The sequence below is a fragment of the Myotis nattereri genome, assembly GCF_964212035.1.
Source record: "Myotis nattereri genome assembly, chromosome: 4".
NCBI classification, from domain to species: domain Eukaryota; kingdom Metazoa; phylum Chordata; class Mammalia; order Chiroptera; family Vespertilionidae; genus Myotis; species Myotis nattereri.
Window position 1 is genome coordinate 28,930,829 of NC_138079.1, and position 24,783 is coordinate 28,955,611.

Genomic DNA, 24,783 nt, shown 5'->3' on the forward strand with positions numbered 1-24,783 from the left:
GTTTTGCTTTTTATCCAATCTTCGAGATTTCCCCAGCTTTCCTTTCTCCAGCCTCTTCCATCTACCACCCCTGGATTTCATGTAGCCACCACAGCCTTTTATGTCTTCTCCTTTGATCCTAATGTATAAAGAAATAAGCTGTAAAACTGCCATTCTCCAGAGCATTTTCTCAATCCGTTGGGCTTTTGAATCCTGGCAACTGTCACCAATTTGGCTCAAATAAACTCATAAGAACTCTACAGGTTTAGACGTTTCTTACTTCCACATTTAGAACCGCCCAGACCTTGCGACCCTTGTCCTAGCTAACAAAACCAACACGAAATCAAGTATTTCATTTTTGTTAATCTATTTACTATTTCTTTCTCTTTAACTTTTATTTTCACGTTTCCAGATTTAGGTCTGAAACAATACAGAATCACTGTATCGCCTCCACCCAGCTTCCTCAAAAGTTAACATTTCACCCATTTGTGGATCTGGCCAAGCCTGGGGGTGGCGTGGTTCCAGGGCGAGGGTCCGCTGGCGATCTCGGGGGGTGGTAGGCTCTGAGATGCGCCCTCCCACCTGTGGGCGCCCCGGGTCCGCCGGCTCTGGGTCCCGGACCCGCGCCCGACCGAAGAAAGCCTGAGAGCCCCGAACCCCGGAGAGCCTAGGAAGGACGGCGCGGGTAAATGACGTCGCCGCCTCGCTTCGGACGCAAGCTAGTGCGTATGTACGCGCGTGCGCGCCCGCGCGAGGGGAACTAGACTACGCTTCCCAGGTGGCCCTGCGGCGGGCCCACTTCCGTCCGGTGGCAGAGGACCCGGAAGCTTCCGGCGCGCCGGCGAATCCCGCGGTGACAGGTAGACGGCGGCGGCAAGAGTATGCAGGGTGGCCGGTGGTCCGCGGCGCCCGGCGCGTTAGTTCCCCGACGGCGGCGGCGGCGCGCGGCGGCTCTCGAGTGAGCGGCGACGGCCAGAGCATCCAGCGGGCGCCGGGAGGGAGGTTCGCGGGGCCCGCGGCAGCGAGACGGACCGGGGCGGGTGGGCGCCGCGCTCCGCCCGGAGGCGGCGGCACCATGTGGAGCGGCCGCAGCTCCTTCACCAGCCTGGTGGTGGGCGTGTTTGTGGTGTACGTGGTGCACACCTGCTGGGTTATGTACGGCATCGTCTACACCCGCCCGTGCTCCGGCAACGGTAACTGCATTCAGCCCTACCTGGCTCAGAGGCCCAAGCTTCAGGTGAGTTCCCGGGTTGGGGCGAGGGGTCTCCGCGACGAACGGGGGGCCGAGAGCTAGTCTCACCTGAGCTGGGCAGAGTCCGGTGGGGTGGGGGGCGCTTCTCATCGGAGCCAGGCCGGAGCTGGGCTGAGGGCTCTCCTGACCTGATCCCTGACCTCCCTCCCCTAGTAGCCCCGAGACTCTGCCTGCATAGTGGCCGCAGGCGGGCCCCGGACGCTGCCCTTGTCACCCCATCACAAGGTACCCAGAGTCAGTGTACCCCTGCTCTGCTGATCCAGTCAGCTACACACTTTAGCAAGTTGTTCTTTTGCAGCAGACACATCAGATACAACCATTCGGTCACAGGTCAGAGTTTTGTCCCTTTGGGAGTTAAAAATGAAACTTTTCTCTCACCTTTCAGATTGCTCTTCTTTGCGTAGCTCTTTGATGTGTGTTTTTTGTGGCCAGGGCCGTGCCAAGCTAATTTTCTTGACATCGTTTCCAGCTGAGTGTGTACACCACCACACGGTCCAACCTTGGTGCTGAGAACAACGTGGATCTTGTCTTGAACGTGGAAGACTTTGATGTGGAGTCCAAGTTTGAAAGGTGTGGTTATATGACAAAGTGCCAGCGATAAGGCTAACATAATAAAATGTTTAGATTGTTTAAAAGTTAGCGTTCTGTATGTAACAAGGTTACCCCAGAAAAGCCGTATTACCTACCGTCTTGTGAGAACGTTTTAATGGAAGACCTATGTGTGATGGGTAGACAGCCAAACTTTTGTTTTACTTGTCATTTAGGAAGCAGCTGACACCAGCATCACATGGCTGTGGGACATGCAGCAGCTAGGGGGAGTTTTGGATGGAGTGGATGTTGCACTGGGAATGACATGCGGTTTCCCACAGCAAACCACTTGTCTCTTTGTAACCAAAGGCGTTTCTTATATAACTGTGGCTCTGGGGTCTTAAGATTTCAACAGGCATAACTTTAAACAATGATGTGTTTGTCAAGAGTCTACCTTTTCCCTCTACATCGTCGGGGAGGTATCAGATAGAGTGATGGAAACGTGTGCTGGAATGAACGTCCTCTAGCCAGCCAGCCCCCTCATAGAGCTGCAGAGGCAGTGCCGCGGGCAGTGGCCTTGCACACTTGGAGATTGGCCACTGCCTGTGACTGACTTGTCTTGAGTGCCAGGAAATGGAGGCAGGAAACACAGGCTTTCCTGCTCTCAGGTATAGCTGCTTAAGCTTTTAGAAAACGTTCCATTAACTTCCGTACCTAGGACTCTCAGTCATAGGCAGGTGGGTTTCATTTTTAGTACTCTAAACTAAAATTAGCTGTTATAAAGATATTTGAGTAATCTTTGCTGTGTGTGTATATACAGAGTGTAAATGTACACGTTTGAAATTGTAATTTGTCTTGTTTTAGGACAGTTAATGTTTCTGTACCAAAGAAAACAAGGAATAACGGGACGCTGTACGCCTATATCTTCCTCCATCATGCTGGCATTCTGCCTTGGCACGATGGGAAGCAGGTGCACCTGGTTAGTCCTCTGACCACCTACATGGTCCCCAAACCAGAAGAGGTCAATCTGCTCACTGGAGAATCTGCTGCACAGGTGGGCATCTTCGTCAGATTATCAGCCAAAGGAGCCTGCAATCTGCCTCTTAGAATTCACACCTGCATGTCCCTGTACATGCAGTTTCGATCTAGGGCTGGGTTATTGGCGAACATGTCTGTGCTTCAGCAGAATAATTTCCCACATTTACAGATAAATTTTTTGTCAAATTAGTGATGTGCTCTTAAGTAATCAGCTGACATTTTTTATGTATATTTTTTCACAGGGAGCCCCTTCTATGGAGCTCAGCTGTAGTCATTACTTAAGAGTTGGGAAACTTACCGCACTTAATATATTTATTCTAAGAATATAATTTAAAGTTATTCAAAAGGCAGGTGTACAAATTATATTTTATACACCCGTAGAAAACTATATGTACCAAGAAACACTGGGAGTTACGTAAGTGACCATTGACAAAGCCTAGGAATTCTGGTGTTTGGGTCTGTGTTAAATGGAAGGTCAGATCATTTACAAACAAGAAAGATGGCAGCTTTTCAGGAAGTTTCTGTGATGCTGCTCCCTGCACAAGGACAGGCTGTCAATGGTTCAGGTAGGTTTTGAAAAACCTGACAGCCTGCTCTGGCCTCTCCCAGTTTGCACTCCTGCTGTGTGTCCTTGAGAAGACCCCTCGCTTTCTTTTCCACAGAAAAAGTATGGCCCTGCCTCATGGGGCCTTCCTGGGAAATCGAGGCAGTAGGTGTAAAGGGAATGGAGAGGTCTTTGGAACGTATAAATGCCAAATGTTAGCTATTACTATTATTTGGGAGGTAAATTATTACATCAAAAATATATCTTTTTAAAAAAAAGATATTTTTACTAGAGGCCCAGTGCACGAAATTTGTGCATGGGGTGGAGGGTGGGGTGTCCCTCAGCCCAGCCTGTGTCCTCTCGTAATCCAGGAACCCTCAGGTAGGGTCCCTAGCCTGGCCGGCAATCAGGGCCTATCGTGGCTTTCCTCCCACCCCCCCTCCCGCCCTGCTGGCAGCTGGCCCTGCCCCCACCACTGCCACTGCTTGCCATCTGTGTGGCACTGCCTCCTCCCCTGCACCCGTCCCCCCACAAGTCGCCTCCCTCTGCGGGTGACAGGCATGGGCCTCCCTCTGCGGTACGATCACTGGACGGCCCTGCACACCCGCCACAGCGTCGCTGGCCAGTGGCCTGGGCCTCCCTCTATGGGACATTCAATCACGGGGCCCCCTGATCGATGCCCCCACAGAGTGAGGCCCCGCCCACTTGGCCAGGGCTCCACGATCGATCACTGTGCAGAGGGTGGCCTGGGCCTCCCTCTTTGGGGCAATCATGGAGTCCCCCCACCCCCCCCCCACCATCAATAGCCCTGCCAACTGGTGGCCTGAGCCTCCCTCTGCAGGGCAGTCATGGGGCAATGGCAGCTACCCTTTACCAATCGCATTGCATCCGCCTTGGCTGGCCTTGCGCCAGTGCATGTCATAGCGTGATCGTCCGGAAGGTCGTCTAGACCGTTGTTCTGCTGTTTGGTCATTCTGTCAATTTGCATGTTAAGCTTTTATTATTATAGACTAGGGGCCCGGTGCACGAAATTCGTGCACTGGGTGTGTGTGGAGGGGGGGGGGGAGAGTGTCCCTCAGCCCAGCCTGCCCCCTCTCACATACTGGGAGCCCTCAGGGGTTGACCCCCATCACCCTCCGATCGCCTGATCGGCCCCTTGCCCAGGCCTGACGCCTCCGCCAGAGGTGTCAGGCTTGGACAGGGGACCCCCATCTCCCCCTGATCACTGGCTCTGGCCCCCGCCCAGGCCTGAGGCCTCTGGCCCAGGAATCATGCCTGGGCAGGGGACCCCCATCTCCCTCTGATCGCTTGCTCCACCCCCCGCCCAAGCCTGATGCCTCTGACCCAGGCTTCAGGCCTGGGCAAGGGGACCATCATATCCCCCCAATCCCCGGCTCCGCCCCCCACCCAGGTCTGATGCCTCAGCCAGAGGAGTTGACCCTCATCACCCTCCGATCACCAATCACTGGATCAGCCCCTTGACCAGGCCTGAGGCCTCCGGCAGAGGTGTCAGGCCTGGGCAGGGGACCCCCAGCTCCCCGCGGTTGCAGGCTCCGCCCCTGCCCAGGCCTAACGCCTCTGGCCTAGGCGTCCGGCCCGGGCAGCGGGGACCTGCAGTGGCAGTGGGGGGCGCCGCGATCGTGGGCTTTGCTTTAGGCCCAGGCAAGCGACCCCTACCTGGGACTGCCAGCTTCGACCGTGCCCAGCTCCCATCGCTGGCTCCACCCCTACTTCCTGCTATCACTGGCCAGGGCGGCAAAGGCGCCTGATTCTCTGATCATGGCTGGGGGGCAGGGCAAAGGTGGCCCCAGGGCCGCCTTTGCCCTGCCCCCCAGCTCTTAGCTCCCCCCTGGGTTTCACATCACTGTCAGTGGCAGGGGGCTTCTTCCTGCTTTCCCTTTCGCCTCCCTGCATTGTGCCTACATATGCAAATTAGCCGCCATCTTGTTGGCAGTTAACTGCCAATCTTAGTTGGCAGTTGACTGCCAATCTTAGTTGGCAGTTAATTTGCATATAGCCCTGATTAGCCAATGAAAATGGTATCGCCGTACGCCAATTACCATTTTTCTCTTTTATTAGTGTAGATTGATTTCAGAGAGGAAGGGAGAGGGAGAGAGGGAGAGAAACATCAATGATGAGAGAGAATCATTCATCGCTGCCTCCTGCACGCCCTCCACTGGTGATTGAGCCCACAACCTGGGCATGTGCCCTTGACTGGAATCGAACCAAGGATCTTTCAGTCCGCAGGCCGATGCTCTATCCACTGAGCCAAACCAGCTAGGGCAAAAATATATCTTTTAAGCAGGAGATAAATGACACTGTTTCCTAGAATATGTCAGTTAGATCTCAAATAAAGATTTTCCTGCCAATCAGTTTCTTGGTGGATGCCTAGACATTGACAAAGCTCCTTCCCGACAACCTGACGTCCCTGATTGAGCAGCAGTCTCCTTTTCAGTCTGTCTCATTGCACATGCGGGACAGTTAACTCTAGCTTGCCTGCACCTCCTGTCATTGTCTCGGGGACTCGCCCTCCCCAGTATCCCTAAGAAGTGGGCCTTGCTTAGGTGGAGGACCCAGGGCAGGCGTCAGTGAGATGCAGGGCCACATGGGGCTTCTGTGCAGAGAAGGAAGTGAGGGATGTAAGAACTTGGGCAACTGGCATTTGTGGCGCCCCACACTCTGCCAGGCTCTGCTTCCCAGTTGTGTGGTCTTGGCATGTGGGCTATTCCCAGGTGAAGGTGCTGACCACCCTGTTACCTCAGCCTGTTTCAGGCCCGGTTTCCCAGCCAGCATTGGCCTCTTTTCATGCTGAGTTGCTCCTTTTCATTTAGCAGAATATCGAAGCTGAGAAGAAGCCGATGAGTGCCCTGGATGAGCCTGTTTCTCACTGGAGACCAAGATTGACACTGAATGTGATGGTGGATGACTTTGTCTTTGACGGGTCCTCCCTGCCGGCCGATGTGCATCGATACATGAAGATGTAAGTGCACTAGTCTAACCGGTGACTGAGGCTTACTTGACTGGCTTTGAGCATCAGTTTGCCCTGAGTTGACAGCAGAGGAAGCGACCGCAATGGTGTAGGGCTGGAGGAAGCCCCTCAGGATGGTGGCCCACCAAAATCCAAAAATGGATTGGTCATACCTGCATTTTTTAATGAGAGAGGAAAGGAGAGGGATAGAAACATCAATGATAGAATTATTGATCGGCTGCCTCCTGCATGCCCCCCACTGGGGATCAAGCCCCCAACTTGGGCATGTGACCTGACTGGGAATCGAACCACTAACCCACACCGGCTGGACACACCTGCATCTTTGAGTTGTCCCTGGGATGGGAGGCCCAGAAGGGCCTAAGGTGCTGCCTGGGCACCCTCAAACTTTGTCCCTTTTCTCTGGGCAGTCTTGCTGACCGAGATTGCCATCAGAACGTTGGAATGAATGAAACTGGGAGTCATCCTGCCCTTTGTTTTTGTTTTTTTAATCCTCACCCGAGGATATTTTTTCTGTTGATCTATAGAAAGAGAGTGGAAGGGAGGTGGTGTGGGGGAGAGGAACAGAGAGAGGGAAACACCAATGTGAGAGACACACATCAACTGGTTGCCTCCAGCACATACCCCACCGGGGCCAGGGTTCAAATCTGCAACCAAGGTATGTGCCCTTGACTGGCATCAGGTTTGAAACCCTTCAGTCCTAGGGCTGAGATGCTCTAACCACTGAGAAAACTGACCAGAGCCTGCACTTTGTTCTTGGCAAAGGCCTCCCTTGGAGAGAAAATGGGAGCACTGATGAGACCATGTCATGTGAGTTTTGTCCTGTCTGCATTCTGACTACCTTTGTTAGGGACGCCATGGTCAGGTTAATGTGACTCATTTACATCTATTTAAAATTAACTTTTGGCCCTGGTGGGTAGCTCAGTTGGTTAGAGCATCATCTAGATATGCCAAGGTTGCTGGTTCGATCCCTGGTCAGGGCACATAGAAGAATCAACCAATGAGTGCATAAATAAGTAGAACAACAAATCAGTGTTTCTTTCTCTCCCTCTCTCCCCCTCTCTCTTCCCCCCTCTTCTCTTCCCTTCCTCTCCCTTTTTCTCTAAAAAAAATCAATAAATTTTTAAAAAATAATAATAAAATAAAATAAACCTTTAGATCTTGTCACTGTCATTTGCCATTATCAGTTAAGCATAACTATTAGCATTGATTGACCGTTTAGACTAGTGTGGGTCTCCAGGCTCTGGGGAGCCTGCTGTTAGGTTAAGACCTATTATCAAGTCATCTTGTAGCATCAATGAGTGGCTACTGTGATAAGTGTTCTTATTCATTTGCCAGTAGTTCCTGGGGTATTGTCATGAGGGGTTTTCCTTTTGTAAATTTAAACCTTATTTTTGAATACATGATACAGTCACAGTTCAAAATGTGAAAGGTGTGGAAGGTATTTATTAAAAAGCCCCCCCACTCCTATCCTCTGGCCCCCCACCCCTCCCAGGCATGAAAATCAGATAGATTTTTATTTTTGTTCTTACTGCCTCCCTGGACCATTCATGTCAGTGCACAGAGGGGCCTCTTGCACGTTTTCATGCCCTGGATGATGTTCCACAGTGTGGTCGGGTCCCTGTTTATTTACCCATAAATAAACTGGTCATACTGGTCTTCTTGGTGCCCAGTGTGTCAGCAGTGAGCGTAGCTTGTGAGACCCCTGCTTCCGTTGGGAAGGTGTGCGTGGGACTCTTGTAACCAGAAGCAACTGAAGGTGCTGGGAGGGATTTCTCAGGTAAATGCAGCGTCTGGGGCTGCATTCAGGTCATCTAAGGTGACAGAAAACTTCACAGTGACTGAAAACTGTTTCCCCCAGGATCCAGCTTGGGAAGACCGTGCACTACCTCCCCATCCTGTTTATCGACCAGCTCAGCAATCGGGTGAAGGACCTCATGGTGAGCACGCTCCCCTCTGCACTTCGTGGACTGAAGTGTGGCTGCCTCCTCAGTGCTGCCCTGTGGCTCGTGTGTGCTTTCGCTTGGCATGGGTGTGCTCTGTGTTTGCTCCTGGCCAGCGGCAGCGTCCTTCCGAGCCATCCTCTCCTCAAGCCCCTGTGCCCTCGCTAGTGTAGGGCTTCCAAAGGACGGCAGGGAGCACTTGGGAAGCAGTGAGGAGAGACAAGTCTGTGGCTGGGCCACTGAAGGATCTGGGCAGCATCCACAGATCACCTGCGTTATCTTGGTCACTGCATGGTTTGGTAAAAGGCCTGCTGTTCAAAGGGCTGTTGTTCACAGAAACGGACTGTGTATAGGCAGCTAGCTTTTTCCCAGGCTGCCTTCTGCCTCTAATGCTTTGTCTCACTTGGAGCCGCTTCTCTGAAGGAATACCATATTTGGAGAACAATCAAGGCCACTGGTGTGTGGGGTGCTGCCTGCTATGGGCCTTTACAGTGGTGCCCCCATGGGACAGGCCTGGCCTGCTGCCCACCTGGCCTGAGGCTGGTCACTGCATGGGGTGGTCTGGTGCTGGACCTGGTCTGGTTGCCTGGCTCACTGTGAAGGGTCACGGTAAGCATGGACTGTGACACTGATGTGTATGCTCAGGACCCTCCTGGGATCTGACCGCTGTGACCACGTATGCTGCTAGACAGTGGGACTGGGCTTTCCTTCCTATGGCAGCCTCCACCCTCAGTTCTGTGCCTCCTCATGAGCCCAGCCTGAATGCTGCCTCTTCCTGGAGCTTTCTGCCAGCCCAGATGGAGTGACTGCCTGTGCCGGGCACTCGGCCTGTGGGTATGGGCAGAGCAGTTGTGTCCCCAGCCCTTCCAGGGGAGGAGCCTGTGTGGGGTTCAGTGGCACGTGTCCTTAGTCCCTGGCATGTGGTGGTGCCGCTCATGCCGGGAAGGAAGAGCAGAGGGATGAGGTCCAGAGAGCGGTGCAGTTTCCTCAGGAAGAGCTCAGAGCAGTGTGTGGAGGAGGAGTCCCGCCCAGTTCTGAGAGGAGAGCACGTGGGTGCTGGAGCCCCACAGGAGGGAGGTGGGGAGGGAAGAAAAGGGAAGGTCAGCCTCAATGTGACCAACATGCCCAGGATGTAGGAGTGTCTAAAGCCCACCAGCCACATGGCCTGGGTCTGAAGCCTCAGCCTCCACTGTGCCCGGACTGGTGGGTGCAGAATTTGGGGACCAGGTGCAGTGTCCGTGCGCAGGGTGCAGCCCAGGGTGCGCTGTGGTCCGACCAAGGCAGAAGGGTGGGGTCTGGCAGCTGGGAGCGCCCTGGTGGGCAGGTTCCGACTGTGTCGTCACCCCCTTAGGTCATCAACCGCTCCACCACCGAGCTGCCCCTCACCGTGTCGTACGACAAGATCTCACTGGGGAGGCTCCGCTTCTGGATCCACATGCAGGATGCCGTGTACTCCCTGCAGCAGTTTGGTGAGGCCGTGGGGGCCAGCCCAGACCCTGGGCGGCAGTATCCTGTAGTTGCAAGTCCAGATAGTGTACACAAACTCGGTAGCCTTCGCACCTTGTGGTGCAGGTTCTTTCATGTAATTTTAATCAGAGGGTCACTAGTGTCCTGTCTTTGAAAAATTCTTGCTGATTACCTGAAAGTTTGCTTTATTCAGAACATAGTATTTGAAGTGCTATAGTTTTGCTCAGGTGAACTCTTACTACCAACAACAGTTAAAAACCTTTGTAACATTAAGTAAGGCTGACATTGCCCATTTTGCATTATGTTTTCTTTTTTCAGGGTTTTCAGAGAAAGATGCTGATGAAGTGAAAGGAATTTTTGTTGATACCAACTTGTATTTCTTAGCTTTGACCTTCTTTGTCGCAGCATTTCATGTGAGTGGGTCACTGAGTCCTTGTTGGTGATGACCGTGGTGGGCGTGGCGGCTCCAAGGGTGCCAGCCATCCTCAGCTGCGGGGTGGGAGGGGGCGGGGGTGCGGGGGACGGGCGGCGGTGTCTCACCTGGCAGCCCCTTGGTTCCCAACGGACCTGAGACTCCACAGGCCAGAGTGCTAGGCCTTTACCGCGGAAATGAATTAATGACTATATGAACCTTACTGTGGCGATCACAACATTAAACACCAGTCCTCTGTGGAATCCCTGTTTTAGCATGGGGTCTCCAGGCTCATGGAGGAAAGCCATCACTGGATGCTGGACTCAGGTTCAGGTGGGAAGGTGAGGCAGCACAGGTCCGGGGAGCTGAGCCATAGCTGGTTCTGAGTTCCTGGGACTCAGCTGCCAGTCCAGCTAAAACTTTCCAAAACTGCTGAAAAATAGCAATTTTTATCAAAAGGTCATGTCTCAGAATGAGCCTGTGTGCTTCTGAGGCGGACACACTGTGTGCTGTTGCCATGAGAGGGGAGGAGAACATCTGGGCGCCTGTGGTCTCCCTGCCAGTGCAGGCGGAGATGCTGGTTGTGGTGACCCCATATATCATAGCGCGGTACATGAGACATGGGGTTCACCTGCGTCCAGTGCCTACCTGCCAACCCACGGGAGACAGATGCACACTGCTGTCCTCTCTCCTTTTCAGCTTCTGTTTGATTTCCTGGCATTTAAAAATGACATTAGTTTCTGGAAGAAAAAGAAGAGCATGATTGGGATGTCCACCAAAGCAGGTAGATGCCCTCGGGACTTTTGACCCATTCCGAAAGTGTATTGTGCTGTTATAAAAATGGGTTAAAATGTTCGTTTTGGAACCTAAAGTTATAATTGTCTATGATGCATGCTGGTTGCAGGCCCCATCCCCTGCTCCTGTTCAGAGGGTCCTCTTAGATCATATATGGTAATAAATGGTGTGGGGGGGAGCTGTCTCCACGATCTTGGTGAGTGTCGTGCAAGCCTGTGTCCACAGAGCACAGAGGACCATGGAGGCCACACAGCCAGGGTCCATCTTGGTGACGTTCCTAGTGCCGTCTGTGTCAGCCAGGCGAGTGTCTCCCATGGGAATGACACTCCCCAGTGGCTGGTCTATGATGCTGGGGTGCTCCCCTGCCCCTGTCATCCGTGTCTCAGATTCTTCTTTCCTGTCCTCGGTATCCTCAGAGAGGATGCCCCTCCCCTGCTGAGTCCTCCTGCCTGCTCCCAACTTTTTCAGGTGAGAGGAGAGGGAGGGTCCCTGAGTCTGCGCCCATGGAAGGCAGCGGGCATCTTACCCCCCACCCCCCTGCCAGTGCTCCTGGTGAACGCCCTGCAGAGCTGGCTCTGCCACTGCTGCCAAGAGAAGTATTTAAGGCAGTCAGACACTTTCAGTCAGCTACAGTGTTTTCTAAAGTACAACTTATTTTATTTATTGAGTTTAGAGAGAGTGGAAGGGAGAGGGAGAGAGAGAAACATCGATTTGCCTCCTGCATGCCCCTTACTGGGGACTGAGCCCACAGCCCAGTTATGGGCCCTACTGGGCATCAGACTAGTGACCTCTCAGTGCAGGGAATGACACTCAACCAACTGAGCCACACCGGTCTGGGCTAGAGCGTGACTTTAAAAGAAAAAGGGTACACACAGCTTTAAAAGACAGGTGTCTTTATCACAGAATTGGTGTAAAAACAAGAAAGTGTAATTTGATTACAGGAAAGCAAATTGTCATGATTCCAGTCAAGAATCCATTATTCTCAGTGTATTTGCTGTGTGTTTATGTGTTTGCAAGTGTAACTTAATCATGTTTATGTAGTTGAGGTTGCCTTCTGCTGGGTTCTGGAGCCTTTTCTATTCATTTTCCTTCGTGCGTGTGGCCTATTGTTCACTGTTAATGGACAACGGGGGAGAAATATTGTAGGTCCACACGTGTGTGCACATATGTGTGTGTTCGGAGCCGGGGCAGGGATGTGCATGTGTGAGCTGTACACGTACAAGTGTGTTTTTTAGTCCAGTGGAGGTGTGCGTGTGGGTTCTATATATACAGGTGTATCTATGTACAGGTGTATGTGGGGCTGTATTAATACAGGTATATGTTAGTGGGATGGGTATGTGGGAGCAGGGCTGTGCATGTGCTGGTGTGTGTGAGCCGGGTGGGGGGGTTGGGTGCTTGTGGTCTGTACGTGTGTAGGTGTGTGTGTGAATGGGGTGGTGGCCCCCCTCAGCAACCCCCCCACCCTCTGTCCCCAGTGCTCTGGCGCTGCTTCAGCACTGTGGTCATCTTCCTGTTCCTGCTGGATGAGCAGACAAGCCTGTTGGTCCTGGTCCCCGCGGGTGTCGGAGCCGCCATCGAGGTGAGCTGTCATCTGAGTTGCCATGGTCCTTGGGCACAGGTGCTCAGTGCAGTCAGAACCTGCGTAATTGCCCGAGTGACATGGGGCCACCTCCATGGGCAGGCCGGGACGCAACTGCTGCGAGTGTTTACCAAAGTGAGAATTCAGAAGATTCTTTAGGTGGCCCTGCAGTTTTTATTATTAAAAGGCCCCAGCTCATCACATCTATTGCAGAATGTATTCTGGCATGTTTAAAGTTCCATGTGGTTCGTGCTGTGCTGGATGCCACTGAACGCAGAAGTATGCGGTGTGGGCTCCAAAAGCTTAATGCCCTGTGGCGGCCCTGCTGTGTGGGGCTCAGGAAAGGGAGCCCTGTGGGGCAGGCAGGCTTGGGACCAGTCCTCAAGGATGAAGGTGGAGTTGGGACACAGGAATAATGGAGGGAGGTGGCAGCCTGCACATCCTGCTCTGCGAGTTGCAGCCCTCCTCGCACATGGTGTCAAGTCAAGAACTGTGTTCTCCGTGCCTGTGGAAGAAGGCCGCCAGCCAGGGACCCTCCCGGAGCCACAGCTGCAATATAGAAACTGCTCTCTAAGGCCATGACGCCTCTCCTATCAGCGAGGCAGCAAGTGGGGCGTGGGTTCCAGAGAGACCAAAAACACAAGGCTTGAGCGGAGGCTGGGGCCTTCCAGTGCCAGAAGAGGGTGCCAGGGTGAATTTAAAGACGCAGGCAGGGTGTGGTGAGCCAACCAAGTGCACACAGCTGGGAAGGAGGCAGCCCAGAGGAGGGCAGCAGGCTGAGGGCTGGTTTGCTAGTGCTGATAGGTGGTGATGGCATCCACATGGGGACAAGCTGCTGGGTGGCATGTGGGCTTGGGGTGAGGACCCAGGGCCTGTGCCTGTGAGCTAACCCAGTTGGGCTTGAGCAGGCAGGTGCCTGGTCCACGAGGGTTCGAGTGGCGAGTTCTGGCATCTCCTTGCTCTTAGAATCATAAATGTTGGCTTCTTGTTTTTCCTCAGCTGTGGAAAGTGAAAAAGGCTCTGAAAATGACTGTTGTTTGGAGAGGCCTCAGGCCCAAGTTTCAGGTGAGTGTTTTTGCTGTGTTCTCTAGGGGTTTTGTCTTCCTCCCTCTTGTCGACGCATCTGCTTCCCTCTAGACCTCCCATTCTGCATGTGCACCAGCTTGTCTGCTGGTGCATTTCATAGCTGCACCCAGTGAGGTGCAGGACCCTGTGAGCATGCGACTGTCCTGCATTGACGGGACTGCCCTCCCGGCACATGGAGCACCTCTCTCGGCAGAGCCATCATTGGCTCTTTGATCACAGCTAATTCCCATGGGACGCCCCAATCACAGACTGAGCAGTGCCTGCACTAGAGGCAAGCTTCCTCTACACCAGACGGGACGCTGGTCTGACAGCTCCCGTGGTCCTGTGGGCAGTTCAGGCCAGCTCCCCAAATAGCCAGCCACAGCCCAGGACTTGTCCCAGCTACGGGCGGCGAGAGCTTCCCTCCCAGATCAGGGCTGGGAGTTGAGCAGCGTTTGAGGTTTACAGGCATGAAGCTCACTGTGCCCTCTGGCTCACTTCAGTTGAGGGATTTTTGACCCTCCCATGTCCAGGTCCAAACAGACCAAGGACAGGAAACTCAGCAGATAGTGCAGTTTACTGTTTTCTAAGTTAGACCAGTAAACCCTCCTTTCCTGGTCTCCTGACTGATCTAAGCGCACTGTCAGTGTATCTGCGCAGAGCAAGTGTTTTCACTGAAAACACCGCCAGGGGAAGAATGGAGCAGCCTGGTGGGTGGGACACATGTGGACAAGGCTGCTCGCCACATGGACACACGGTGTGGTGCAGGGTCCAGGCCAGAGTGGAGCAGAAGTGCTGCCCGCTCATCCTCCCGGTGGAGGGAGGTGTGTGGTCATGCCAACCTTGGCCTTGATGGAGGGGTCATACCTCACACAGTGTGGCCAGGCCAGGCATCTCTGTCGATCAGCACACAGCCCTATCACCCCTTCAGTCCCAGCAAAGTCATGCTCAGACACCTGCCTTCAGTCACTTAGTTAACACGATTGTATTGGATTTTACAACAGTTTGGTGCCTACAGTGAGTCTGAGAGGAAAACCGAGGAGTATGACACTCAGGTGAGCAGCTGGTGGGCTGGGGGATGGGGGAGGGGCGTGCATTTCCAGCAGACAAGTCACTGAGCACCTGACTGACGTCCAGCACAGGAAGACCATCTCCTTGGAGGGTGGTCACGGTCCCAAGTGGTTTTCTGGTTTGGAAAAGGGGCCAGCAGGTGTCTTCTCCCTGTTTCTGGTCCCTGCAGGTGCCCTCATGCCTGTCTCCCAGGACATTTTTCATAAGCAGATTTGTCCCCTGGGGGTTGCTGGGATTGCTGTGAGCTCGCTCTGTCACTTAGACCTGGGCGACCCCACAGGGAGGCCCGTGTGCTGAGCTACTGTGAGGGAGCCGCAGTTTGCAGTATGACCATACAGCGGGTCCTATACAGGAATGGGTATATTTATTGGCTAATAAGCATCAGCCTGCATTCCAACTTTTATTGAGGTTATGATAAAATCCCAATCAGAATAAACTCAAGGACACAGCCGCGTTGACTTAGATAGCAGTCTTGACACAATCCTAGGAAAGTTTCTTCAGATTTTTATCCACCACATTTTTATCCATTCACATTTGTCATAAGCTAGTTTGTTTTGAGCGTGCCAATGTTATGGACATCACCGCCTACATCAGTAAGCTGTGGGTGCTGAGTTCTGTAGGTTTGATAAACGCACACTGATATGTCCTCCATTACAACATCACACAGGTCAGACAGCTGCCCACATGTGTCCGTTTCTTGTCCTGTTTGTTTATTTTCCATCCTTGTGAGTTAGTTGCATGAAGTGCACGTTAACAGAGGTTTGAGGATTGGGCTCTAACGGGAAGTACTCTGCTCCCTGCAGGCCATGAAGTACCTGTCCTATCTGCTCTACCCTCTGTGCATCGGGGGCGCCGTCTACTCACTGCTGAACATAAAGTATAAGAGGTACAGGCACCACTAGGACTTCCCCTGCCACACTATCACCAGTTTATTCTGGCAGCCATGCAGACCATGCCCCTCAGCCTCTATCCGTGTCTGCCTGCCATTGTGGGGACTACGGACTAGCCAGTTCTATGGCTCTATCTCATCTGCATTGTGGAAAGCAGGAGGTCGGGGCTTGGGAACGCTCATGGGAGTAGCCTCGGACTTGGAGACACAGCTGAAATGGGGGTGTCCCCATTCCCCTTTTTTCAGATCATCAGGCACATAGGCCAGTACCCACAGCACTGGTGTCTAGGTGAAGTTGGATGCGTTTGATAAGGGAAAACCTGGTAGCAGTGTGTGGCTGCTGTGTTCGGGGTGGCAGGGGCTTGGGAGAGGCCTGGGGTTTTTCCATCTGCCTGGCAGTTCTGAAGGACAATGTCAGTATAGAGCAAGCATGTCAAACTTGCAGCCCACCAGCCATGAGTTTGACATGCTCGGTGTAGAGTCTCCCACCCCTGCAGCATCAGGGATCTGACCAGGGTCCAGAGCCTCCAATGTGCAGAGTATCTCCAGGAACTATAACCACACCTTGGCACGGGTTCCTGGGAAAGCTTGGTGTTTACAGAGAGTTCCCACAAAAGAATTGGTTGTCAGTTTAAACAGACACTGATGAGAGGGAAGTCGAGCCTTTCACAGTGACAGCTCTCTTCCTTTTCAGTTGGTACTCCTGGTTAATCAACAGCTTCGTCAATGGTGAGTCATGTGGTTTTCTGTTCTGGTAACGGCATGATGAGCAGGTACCTTTTCATTGCTCCTGTAACATGAGGTTACCCTGTCAGGCCCTGTGCACTCGACTGGGCCTCAGGATGCCCATTTGCCTACGAGATGCCCATGCAGGCTTCCTGGGACTAGAGCCCTTAGAGGTCTCTTTTCCTCTGCATGAAAACCTAAAGAGTAAACACGCTGTTCTTACATCCGATTCCTTAGGGCAACTACAGCCGTAACCCTATAGCATGGAGCTCTGTGTGGGGCCTGCCAGCCCAGGGCTGGCCCTGACCACAGCACTGGTCTCCGCAGGCAGTTAAGGGCACAGAGCAGATGGGGTGGGCTCCCGGTATGCCATGTTTACTGGGTGTGGATCTCAAACCTGGCCATAGCCCCCGGAGGGGACCATGTGGGGTGGGCACCCTGGCCTCACAGCCCCCACACTACTTGGCCCCTGTGGGGGAGACTTACGGTGATTGAAGAAAAGGATGTTGCTCTCTGAAGTCACTCTGCCAGCCAGAAAGCTGTGGATATAAAGCTCTGGGGCTGTCAGGATGGCATAGTCCATGCATGCTCTCAGCCATGTCTTATCTCCCCAGGGGTATACGCCTTTGGCTTCCTCTTCATGCTGCCCCAGCTCTTTGTGAACTACAAGGTAAGACACAGCCCCAGCTGGACGGTCGCCCACGTACTCTGTGCACCCTGTCCCTGACCTGCACGTGTCTCCTTGTCCCCAGATGAAGTCGGTGGCACACCTGCCCTGGAAGGCCTTCACATACAAGGTCAGTGCTCTGCCTGAAGGAGGCGCTGTATGTAATGGGCCACATTCCTGGCACAGTTGGGGCATCTTCTTTAAACATGAGAACCACAGCAATGACTTTAAAAGAAGACAGCAGCTCTGACTCTCATAGCAATAGAAGACATTTGCTTAAATTAAGTGCCATGTTACTTGACAACATGGATCAAAATGAGCACCCAGGCCCTGGCTGGGTAGCTCGGTTGGTTAGAGCATCATCCCAGTATTCCAGGGTTGCGGATTTGATCCCTATTCAGAGCACATACATGAATCAACTAATGAATGCATAAAATAGAATCAATGTCTCCCTTCCCCCCCCCCTCACAAAATCAATAAATAAATTAAAATTTTCATTAAAAAAAATATTGGACACCCCTGACCCAGTGGCTACTGTCCAAAGGGTAGCCCATCATCCCATAGGTCGGGCTGCCCTGAATGCTGTCTGGGTATGTTGTGGCTAATCCAGAGCCTCCACCTGCTCATTTTGTTTTTATTGTCACTATAAGGGTCTCTGTTGCCCATGGTATGTCTGCTATGATTTGCTGACTCGTGTTGAGTATGAGCAGGGTTCAGGTAGTTGGGCATCTCCAGGCGAGCCCCCACAGCCCATTCCTCACCCTCTCCCCTCTCCCGCCCGGCACAGGCCTTCAACACCTTCATTGATGATGTCTTCGCCTTCATCATCACCATGCCCACCTCCCATCGCCTGGCCTGTTTCAGGGACGACGTGGTGTTCCTCATCTACCTGTACCAGCGATGGTGAGTGCAGTGTCTCTGAGGCGCGCTGCCAGGTGGACTCTCACCATTCCTGCTGATGTGCACCTGACCATCCTGTGGGGAAAGATACAGTTTGCAATGGTCTTTGTGTGTTGCCCAAGCTTGCATTCTGGTTGCCAGTGGTAGGCGGTGGAAAAAATTATTCTGTCTCTTGGTATAGAAGTGCTTGTTCTGTCTGATGGGATCGGCCACTGTGGGCTCGTATCTCCATAGTTGAATTTGGTGTGACATAAAGGAGGTCGCTGCCCCAGCCTCTAGGAGCTGGGACCAGACCCTGGGGGCAGGCCTTTGCTGGACACGGTGTTCCAGCCCCAGCTCCCACTTGGGCATAGCTGTCCTTCTCCTCTGTCAGCCTGGAGCACAGAGCTCTAGTCTGACCATTTAAAAATATCAATAGGCCCCAGCTGGTTTGGCTCAGTGGATAGAGCGTCGGCCTGCGGACTGAAGGGTCTCGGGTTTGATTCCGGTCAAGGGCACATGCCCTGGTTGCAGACTCGATCCCCAGTGGGGGGCGTGCAGGAGGCAGCCGATCAATGATTCTCATCATTGATGTTTCTATCTCTCACCTTTTCCTTCCTCTCTGAAATCAATAAAAATATATTTAAAAGAAAAAAAAGAAATTAAATAAAAAAAATCAATAGGAGGGCACAAGGTGAACCCCCAAATTCCTCAAATGCAGTAAACTCCTGACGATTTTATTTTTATTTTTTTTTGTCATTTGTAAGACATTTGATTTTTTATTATTGGGCTTAAGGACATGCACTTCCTCCCTTCAGAAGCAGTAGCGCATCCATCGTATCGTTGCAGGCTCTACCCTGTAGATAGGAGCAGAGTGAACGAATTTGGGGAATCCTACGAGGAGAGGCCCCAGCAGAAACCCCACACACAGTGAGCCCTGGCCTGGGCCGCCCTCGAGCCACTATGCAGCACATCTTGGATGGTCAGCTGAGTATTTTTGGAAGCTTCTGGTGAATTCCTGGACGTTACACCTTCTACATTGCCAAAACCTCTGAGCATTTCTCATACGTCTCCTGAGTCCCGTCACGAGGTGTTTGAGAGGAGCTGGCTTCACTTACAGTGTCCCCAGCATGAAGACATCTGTCTCAGTCACTGATATATTGGGCGCTCGTGGTCATCCTTGGCTGTTGGTAGCTCTCAGCAGAGGAGCGTCCAGTGTTGGCAGTGGCTATGCCATCACCATCACCGGTGTCCCCCGACCTGGCGGACTCCGGAGACAGGGAGGTGCAGGTTTCCACCTCCAGTTGTCTGTAAGTGCTCCTTACGTGAAATTCAAATGCCTCTAAATCCATGCTGTACAGACTCTGGGATCAAATGGCTTTTTTCCTTTTTGTTTAAAACTTGACTATTTTAAAGCTTAATGTATGTATGTTTCTATATTAAAATAAATTTCTCTGGCTGTAACAGTTTCTTGACCTGCTACAGATACTTTCAGATACTTTTGTTTACCCCATTCCGAAAGATGAATGTATGATGTGGGTTCATTTGTGTTTGCTGAAAGGACAAATGTAAAGACCTACCTAACCTTAGAGTCGTGAATGTTCTTAAATATTTATATTTATGTTTATATTTGGTATTGAAGACTAAATGACTAAATTACTATTATATGGTCATGACTGGTCAGACTGATGGTGTTTTTGTTAGAGAAATGCCCTAGGTTAATGAGAGAAATAGCACAGGTGAGGCAGAGAGCAGCCACAGATTTGGGGGTAATGTGGTTATTTTTGTGTTCAGTGAAATTGCATTATTGAGGATCTGTTTTCAAAGTGTATGTGTCCAGGTGTGTGAGCACAGCAGATAGCTGTCCATGTTTGCAGCAAGGACATCAATATCTCAGCCCCAATGGCACTTAGGTCAAGCTTGGACTTCAGTCTTCTTGCCACTAAGGGTCCTCTGGATGCTCTGGCCTCTGCAGACAGGCCCATGACGGCCCCTTCTGGGGAGAAGGTGGAGCGGAGCGAGGGCCCAGCTTGAAGGGAAGCCTGTGTTCTTCCCACACGTTCCACTCTCTGTCAAGCTTGTCAGGAATTAGCAGGTTTTAGTGAAGGCGTGTGAGCCTCCCTCAATGACTTGGAAGAACACTGGTTTCAAGTTACCCCTTTTTAGTTTTACCATCAGAACGCTTAGGTGGATCCAGGGTCCCACAGAAGGACACATTCTTTTCCAGAGCTTATAGAACATTTACCCAAGAAAGACAATATTCTGGACCATAAAACAAGCCTAAATAAATTTAAAACTACTATGTTCTCTAGCCACAATGGAATTAAACGCACAAGATCTCTCGGGGGGGGAAACCTCTAAATATTTTGAAATTAAATATCACATTCTGAAATAACTCCTAGATCAAAGAAGAATAAAAAGGGAAATTAGAAAGTACTTTGAACTAAATGAAAATTAAAACAAAAATTATCAAAGTTTGTGATATTTGGCCCCACTGATGTGGCTCAGTGGTTGAGTATGGACCTATGAACCAGGAGGTAATAGTTCGATTCCCGATCAGGGAACATCCCCGGTGTGGGGCAGGCAGGTGGCAGCCAATCAATGATTCTCTCTCATCATTGATGTTTCTGTCTCTCCCTCCTCCCTTCCTCTCTGAAATCAATAAAAAAATTTAATTTTTTTGTGTGATTTGTATAGATGAACGTACATCTAAAGCAGAAGGTGGAAATTCACTGCACTGAAAACCTAGGCTAGAAAAAAGGTTTCAGTGTCTTCAACATCCACCTTGAGAAACTAAAAAAGCGAATTAAACCCAAAGTAAATGGAATATAATAAATAGTAGAGAAAAAAATCAATGTAATAGAAAAAAAGAAAAACAATACAGAAAATTAATAAACAAAAGATTGTTCCTAGAGATGGTTAATAAAACGTAAAGCTCCTGCCAGGATAAGTAGAAAAAGAGAGAAAACATGGATTATGGTACCAGGTATGAGGGAAGTGACATCATTACAGGTTCCACACATATTTAAAGAATCATAAGAGAATAGTATGGGTAATTTTATGCCATTATTGTCAACAGGACAAAATGGACAAATTCCACAGTTCACTCAAGAAGAAACGGGTAACCTGAGTAGCCCTCTATCTGTTTAAAATCTTGAATTTTTCATTCAGACCCTTCCACAAAGGAAACTCAGGGACCAGATGAGTCACAGTGGAGTCCGTCTGACTCTTAGGGAAGAAGCCATACCAGTGCCACACACACCTGGAAACGGGTGGCCTCAGGCCTCCCAGCTTGGCCTGTGAGGCCATTTAGCTCGGATCAGCCCTCAAACTTCAGTGCTGTGAATGTCAGTCTTTTATTAGCTTGCTTGCTTTTTTTGAGCCTCACCAATCAAATCTTCCTTTTATTTTATACATGTGCATGTTTCCATGTTCACATTTCTTTCCTTCCTTTAGAAATTTGGCTCCTGGTAAATCCTTCAAGATTTATTCAGATAAAATGTCTTTGTTTCACTCTCATTCTGGAGAGATGTTTTTATGGGGACCACTCACAGACAGATGGCGACTTCCCCTGGTTACCTGCAGGTGCTTCCCTAGAGCCACTGTCGCTTTGGTCGGTGATGTGTCCTCTCCCATCTGAATTTAAGATGTTCTTTCTGACATTTGTGTAGCCCCTTCTTTAGGTACGCAATGCACTTACTTTAATGGTGCATTTGTGTCTTCCATCAACAATAGAAAATTTCAGCCATTTTCTCTCAAATAAGGCTGCTTCCACACTTTCTGCCTCTCCTGTGATTTTGTTCTAAACTCTTAACTTCTTCCTGTTTCAACCTCCTTGTCTCTGCTGAAGTCTGCGTAGTTTTTTCGGTTACATCATTTTCCATGTTGCTAATTGTCTCTGCTTTGGTACTTAGTTCATCTTCCTGAATTTTAGTCATTGAAACACATAATTCTAGACATTCTGTTTGACTCTCTTTAAATCTTCCTGGTCAGTTATAATAGCCTTGCTCTTTAGTCATACCTTACCCTCCTGCTTTTGTTTTTAAATGTATGAAACAAATTTGCACTACACTGTAAATCTTTTCAGTTGCTGCAGAATTTGGACATCGACATCTGCTTCACTGTGTTTTGTGTGTTTCTGCCGACCCTCACTCACCGCACTTGGTTTTCTGTGTTTGGAGGATTCTGATGGTGTGCTCATAGTTAAACTTCACCTGTGGGAGCCCCCAGACCTAAAATATAGGTCAGTCCTTCCAGAATGACCCCATCTGTCATATCTGCCTGGGGCTCTGTGGACACAAAATGACTGTAGCTCTCTCAAAGGTCCTGGCTGAAGACAAGCATGGGAGGCGGGCGTGGAGAGACGAGGCAATGTACATCTCCGAAGGCCAGAGTAAAAAGCCTGGGTTTATTCTAGGATCAATGACAGGCCTTAGCAGGTATGAGGAGGATGTGACGTGCTCTCAGTCGTGATTTTCTTTCTTTTTGTAAAAAATATACTTTTATTGATTTTAGAGAGGAAGGGAGAGGGACAGAGAGATAGAAACATCAATGATGAGAGTCATTGATCAGCTGCCTCCTGCACGCCCCACACTGGGGATAGAGGCCGAAACTTGAGCTGACTGGAATCAAACAGTGACTTCCTGGTTCATAGATCGATGCTCAACCACTGAGCTATGCCAGCAGTGTATTTATGTTTTTTCAAAGATCCTTCTAGATGCTCCCTGGAGAAGGGCTAGCAGGAATGGAAGGACTTAGAAGCCTGTTGCAATCATGGCAGAGATGACGGTGGCTAATGTGGCACATGCTAGAAAGAGGAGTCGAGGACATTCCCTGGCATGTGGCTTCCATCTTGCTTTCATCTTAAGCAGTGACTGAGTTTACTTGTAAAGAAGTTCAAGTTTAGTTCCTCCTTTTATAAAATCACTAGCACTCTTCTCAGAAGCCCTGTCTTTAGGTCCCTGCCTCCTCTCTCTGTCCCTACCTTCCCCCTCACTCTTGCTGGAGGGAATAGACTGCCCCGGGTCACCGAGTTGCCCCGCCCTGAGTTTCTCCAAGACCCTAATTAGGACCCTGCTTCTGACATGCCTCACAGAGGCACTCGGTCCCTGTGCCTTCCTGGCAGGGAACCAGCACGTGGCTAGGCCGGGAAGGTGGTGCTCACAGAGGGAGTGATTAAAGGACTTAATTCTCTAAGTAAATTCCACCTTTTGGCATCCCAGTGGCTAATTTTAACTTACTGCTTTCTTAAATTTCATCAAATGCCTCTTAAGAGTGCAGAAATCTGAATGTGGGCGGCTGGAGCTGACTGTTTGCCAAGATGCGAGGAGTAAACACTGACAGCCTCGGGGGTTTTGAGCCCTGAGCTTTTTTATTGGTTTTTCATAAGGAGGTTTAAGGTGCAAGAGAAAGTACACAGGAGATGGAAACAGGTCAAGAAGGATTAACTTGGTGAAGCCGCCCACGGGGGAGATCAAAGGTTTTGCCCAACTAAGAAAGTGGGAAAACATGCTGGTTTTCCCTGGCAGCTGCCAAACTGAGCAAGGCTACAGCATCTGAGTTCCTGTGACTCTTAAGACCTGGCAGGGCATGACCCCAGAGTCCCCACCCTGGGGCACTTGGGGAACACTGGCCTGGGACTTGGAGACCCTGGGTTTGTGTCCAGGCTCTGCCCCAGATTCTTATCAGGGATTTTCAGGAAGCCACCAACTCTGAACCTGTAAGAAAGTACAATGGCACTTATCTACCTACCTCCCAGGGCTGCGAATTATAAAGCTTTTTATAAACAAAGACCATTATTCAGATTGTTATTTATCTTCACCACTAAGAATTAAATATTCCAGTAACCTCTTTGGCATAATAAAACAGACATAGAGCAACCACTGTTTTATTACTGTTTTATTGTGCCCACAGTGACCTGCCCAGATCCTGAAGGATAAACCAAATAAACCCAGCCAGAAAATGAACTGGGGAAAAAAAAAAAAAAAAAAAGAAACAGAAAATGAACTGGGGGTTGCCCTGAGCCCCCCAGGTTGGGGTAACAATAGCAGCTGAAACAATGGGCTCCTGGACAGACAGGCGCAGAGGTTCTATGCGACAGCTCTCCTCCTCCCACTCCCCCCTCCCCCACCCCCCCAGGACTCCGGCACACACGGCGGTGTCCTCTGCTCCATCCCCTCCCCAGCAGGTCCCTTGGCTCTCCCGTACCTCCTTGCTTCTCCAGAAAACACTTTCTAAACTTGCCTCAAGGTTGTTCCCTCTTTTCAATCCAAGTCTAGTTTGAATGACAGCTCTCCTGACATTATATTTCTACTTTGCCAACATTCTCTGAGCTGGAACCTGCCTCACAGCCCAAATGCAGGTCCTTGTGTTGTGGCCTCAAATCTGGCTCTGCCAGCTTCCAATCCAGACCCCCTCCTGGAAATGTCCCCCAGCCCTGAGGTTGTCAAGGCCTCTCAGGACTACGAGAGAGCCTCTATCTCACTTATACGCCTATCAGAGTGGCTACAGTAAGAACAGTGACACCACCAAATGCAGGCGAGGACACGGAGAAACCACATTCTGGGTACACCACTGTACATGGGTAATAAAGTGACATCAAACTACCCACACACATACCAGGGTCAGCATCTGGCTTAGTGTTGACTGATTTACAGGAGTTTAACCACTTGGTGGCGCAGGGAGACAAGCAGAATGGTTCCTCTAACAACTGTACTCTCTGCCGTGCTGAGTGTCCTGGGCAGAATAATGTCCCCAAGATGTCACCTCCTGGTCCTGGAACCTGTCAGTGTGACCTCATTCAGCACAAGGGACTCTGCAGATGGGATTATGTTAAGGATGTTGAGGTGGGGTTTGGCCCTGGATTTTCCAATTGGCCCTAAATCAATCCATCTGAGGGGCCATAGGAGAGGGAGGGGAAGACGAGTCAGAGAGCTGGAGGCTCTCCCAGTGTCTTGTCCTCAT

At 50.9% G+C, this 24,783-nt stretch overlaps 1 protein-coding gene across 2 annotated transcripts; it reads left to right on the plus strand.

The window, feature by feature from the left end:
- Nucleotides 1-832: 832 nt before the first annotated feature.
- CLPTM1L (CLPTM1 like) lies at nucleotides 833-19,300 on the plus strand. 2 transcript variants are annotated; one of them, XM_081089817.1, is made up of 17 exons: nucleotides 833-1,216; nucleotides 1,701-1,801; nucleotides 2,624-2,813; nucleotides 6,176-6,321; nucleotides 8,189-8,267; nucleotides 9,622-9,739; nucleotides 10,056-10,150; nucleotides 10,849-10,933; nucleotides 12,420-12,523; nucleotides 13,523-13,588; nucleotides 14,593-14,643; nucleotides 15,463-15,545; nucleotides 16,243-16,277; nucleotides 16,889-16,944; nucleotides 17,027-17,071; nucleotides 17,729-17,844; nucleotides 18,670-19,300. In XM_081089817.1, the coding sequence occupies exons 1-17, from the start codon at nucleotides 1,055-1,057 to the stop codon at nucleotides 18,752-18,754; spliced, it is 1,617 nt and encodes a 538-aa protein (XP_080945943.1). In that variant the 5' UTR covers nucleotides 833-1,054; the 3' UTR covers nucleotides 18,755-19,300. The 2 variants fall into 2 exon arrangements, with proteins under 2 accessions (XP_080945943.1, XP_080945942.1); XM_081089816.1 differs by having other exon boundaries at nucleotides 838-1,216; nucleotides 6,173-6,321.
- The last annotated feature ends 5,483 nt before the right edge of the window (nucleotides 19,301-24,783 follow it).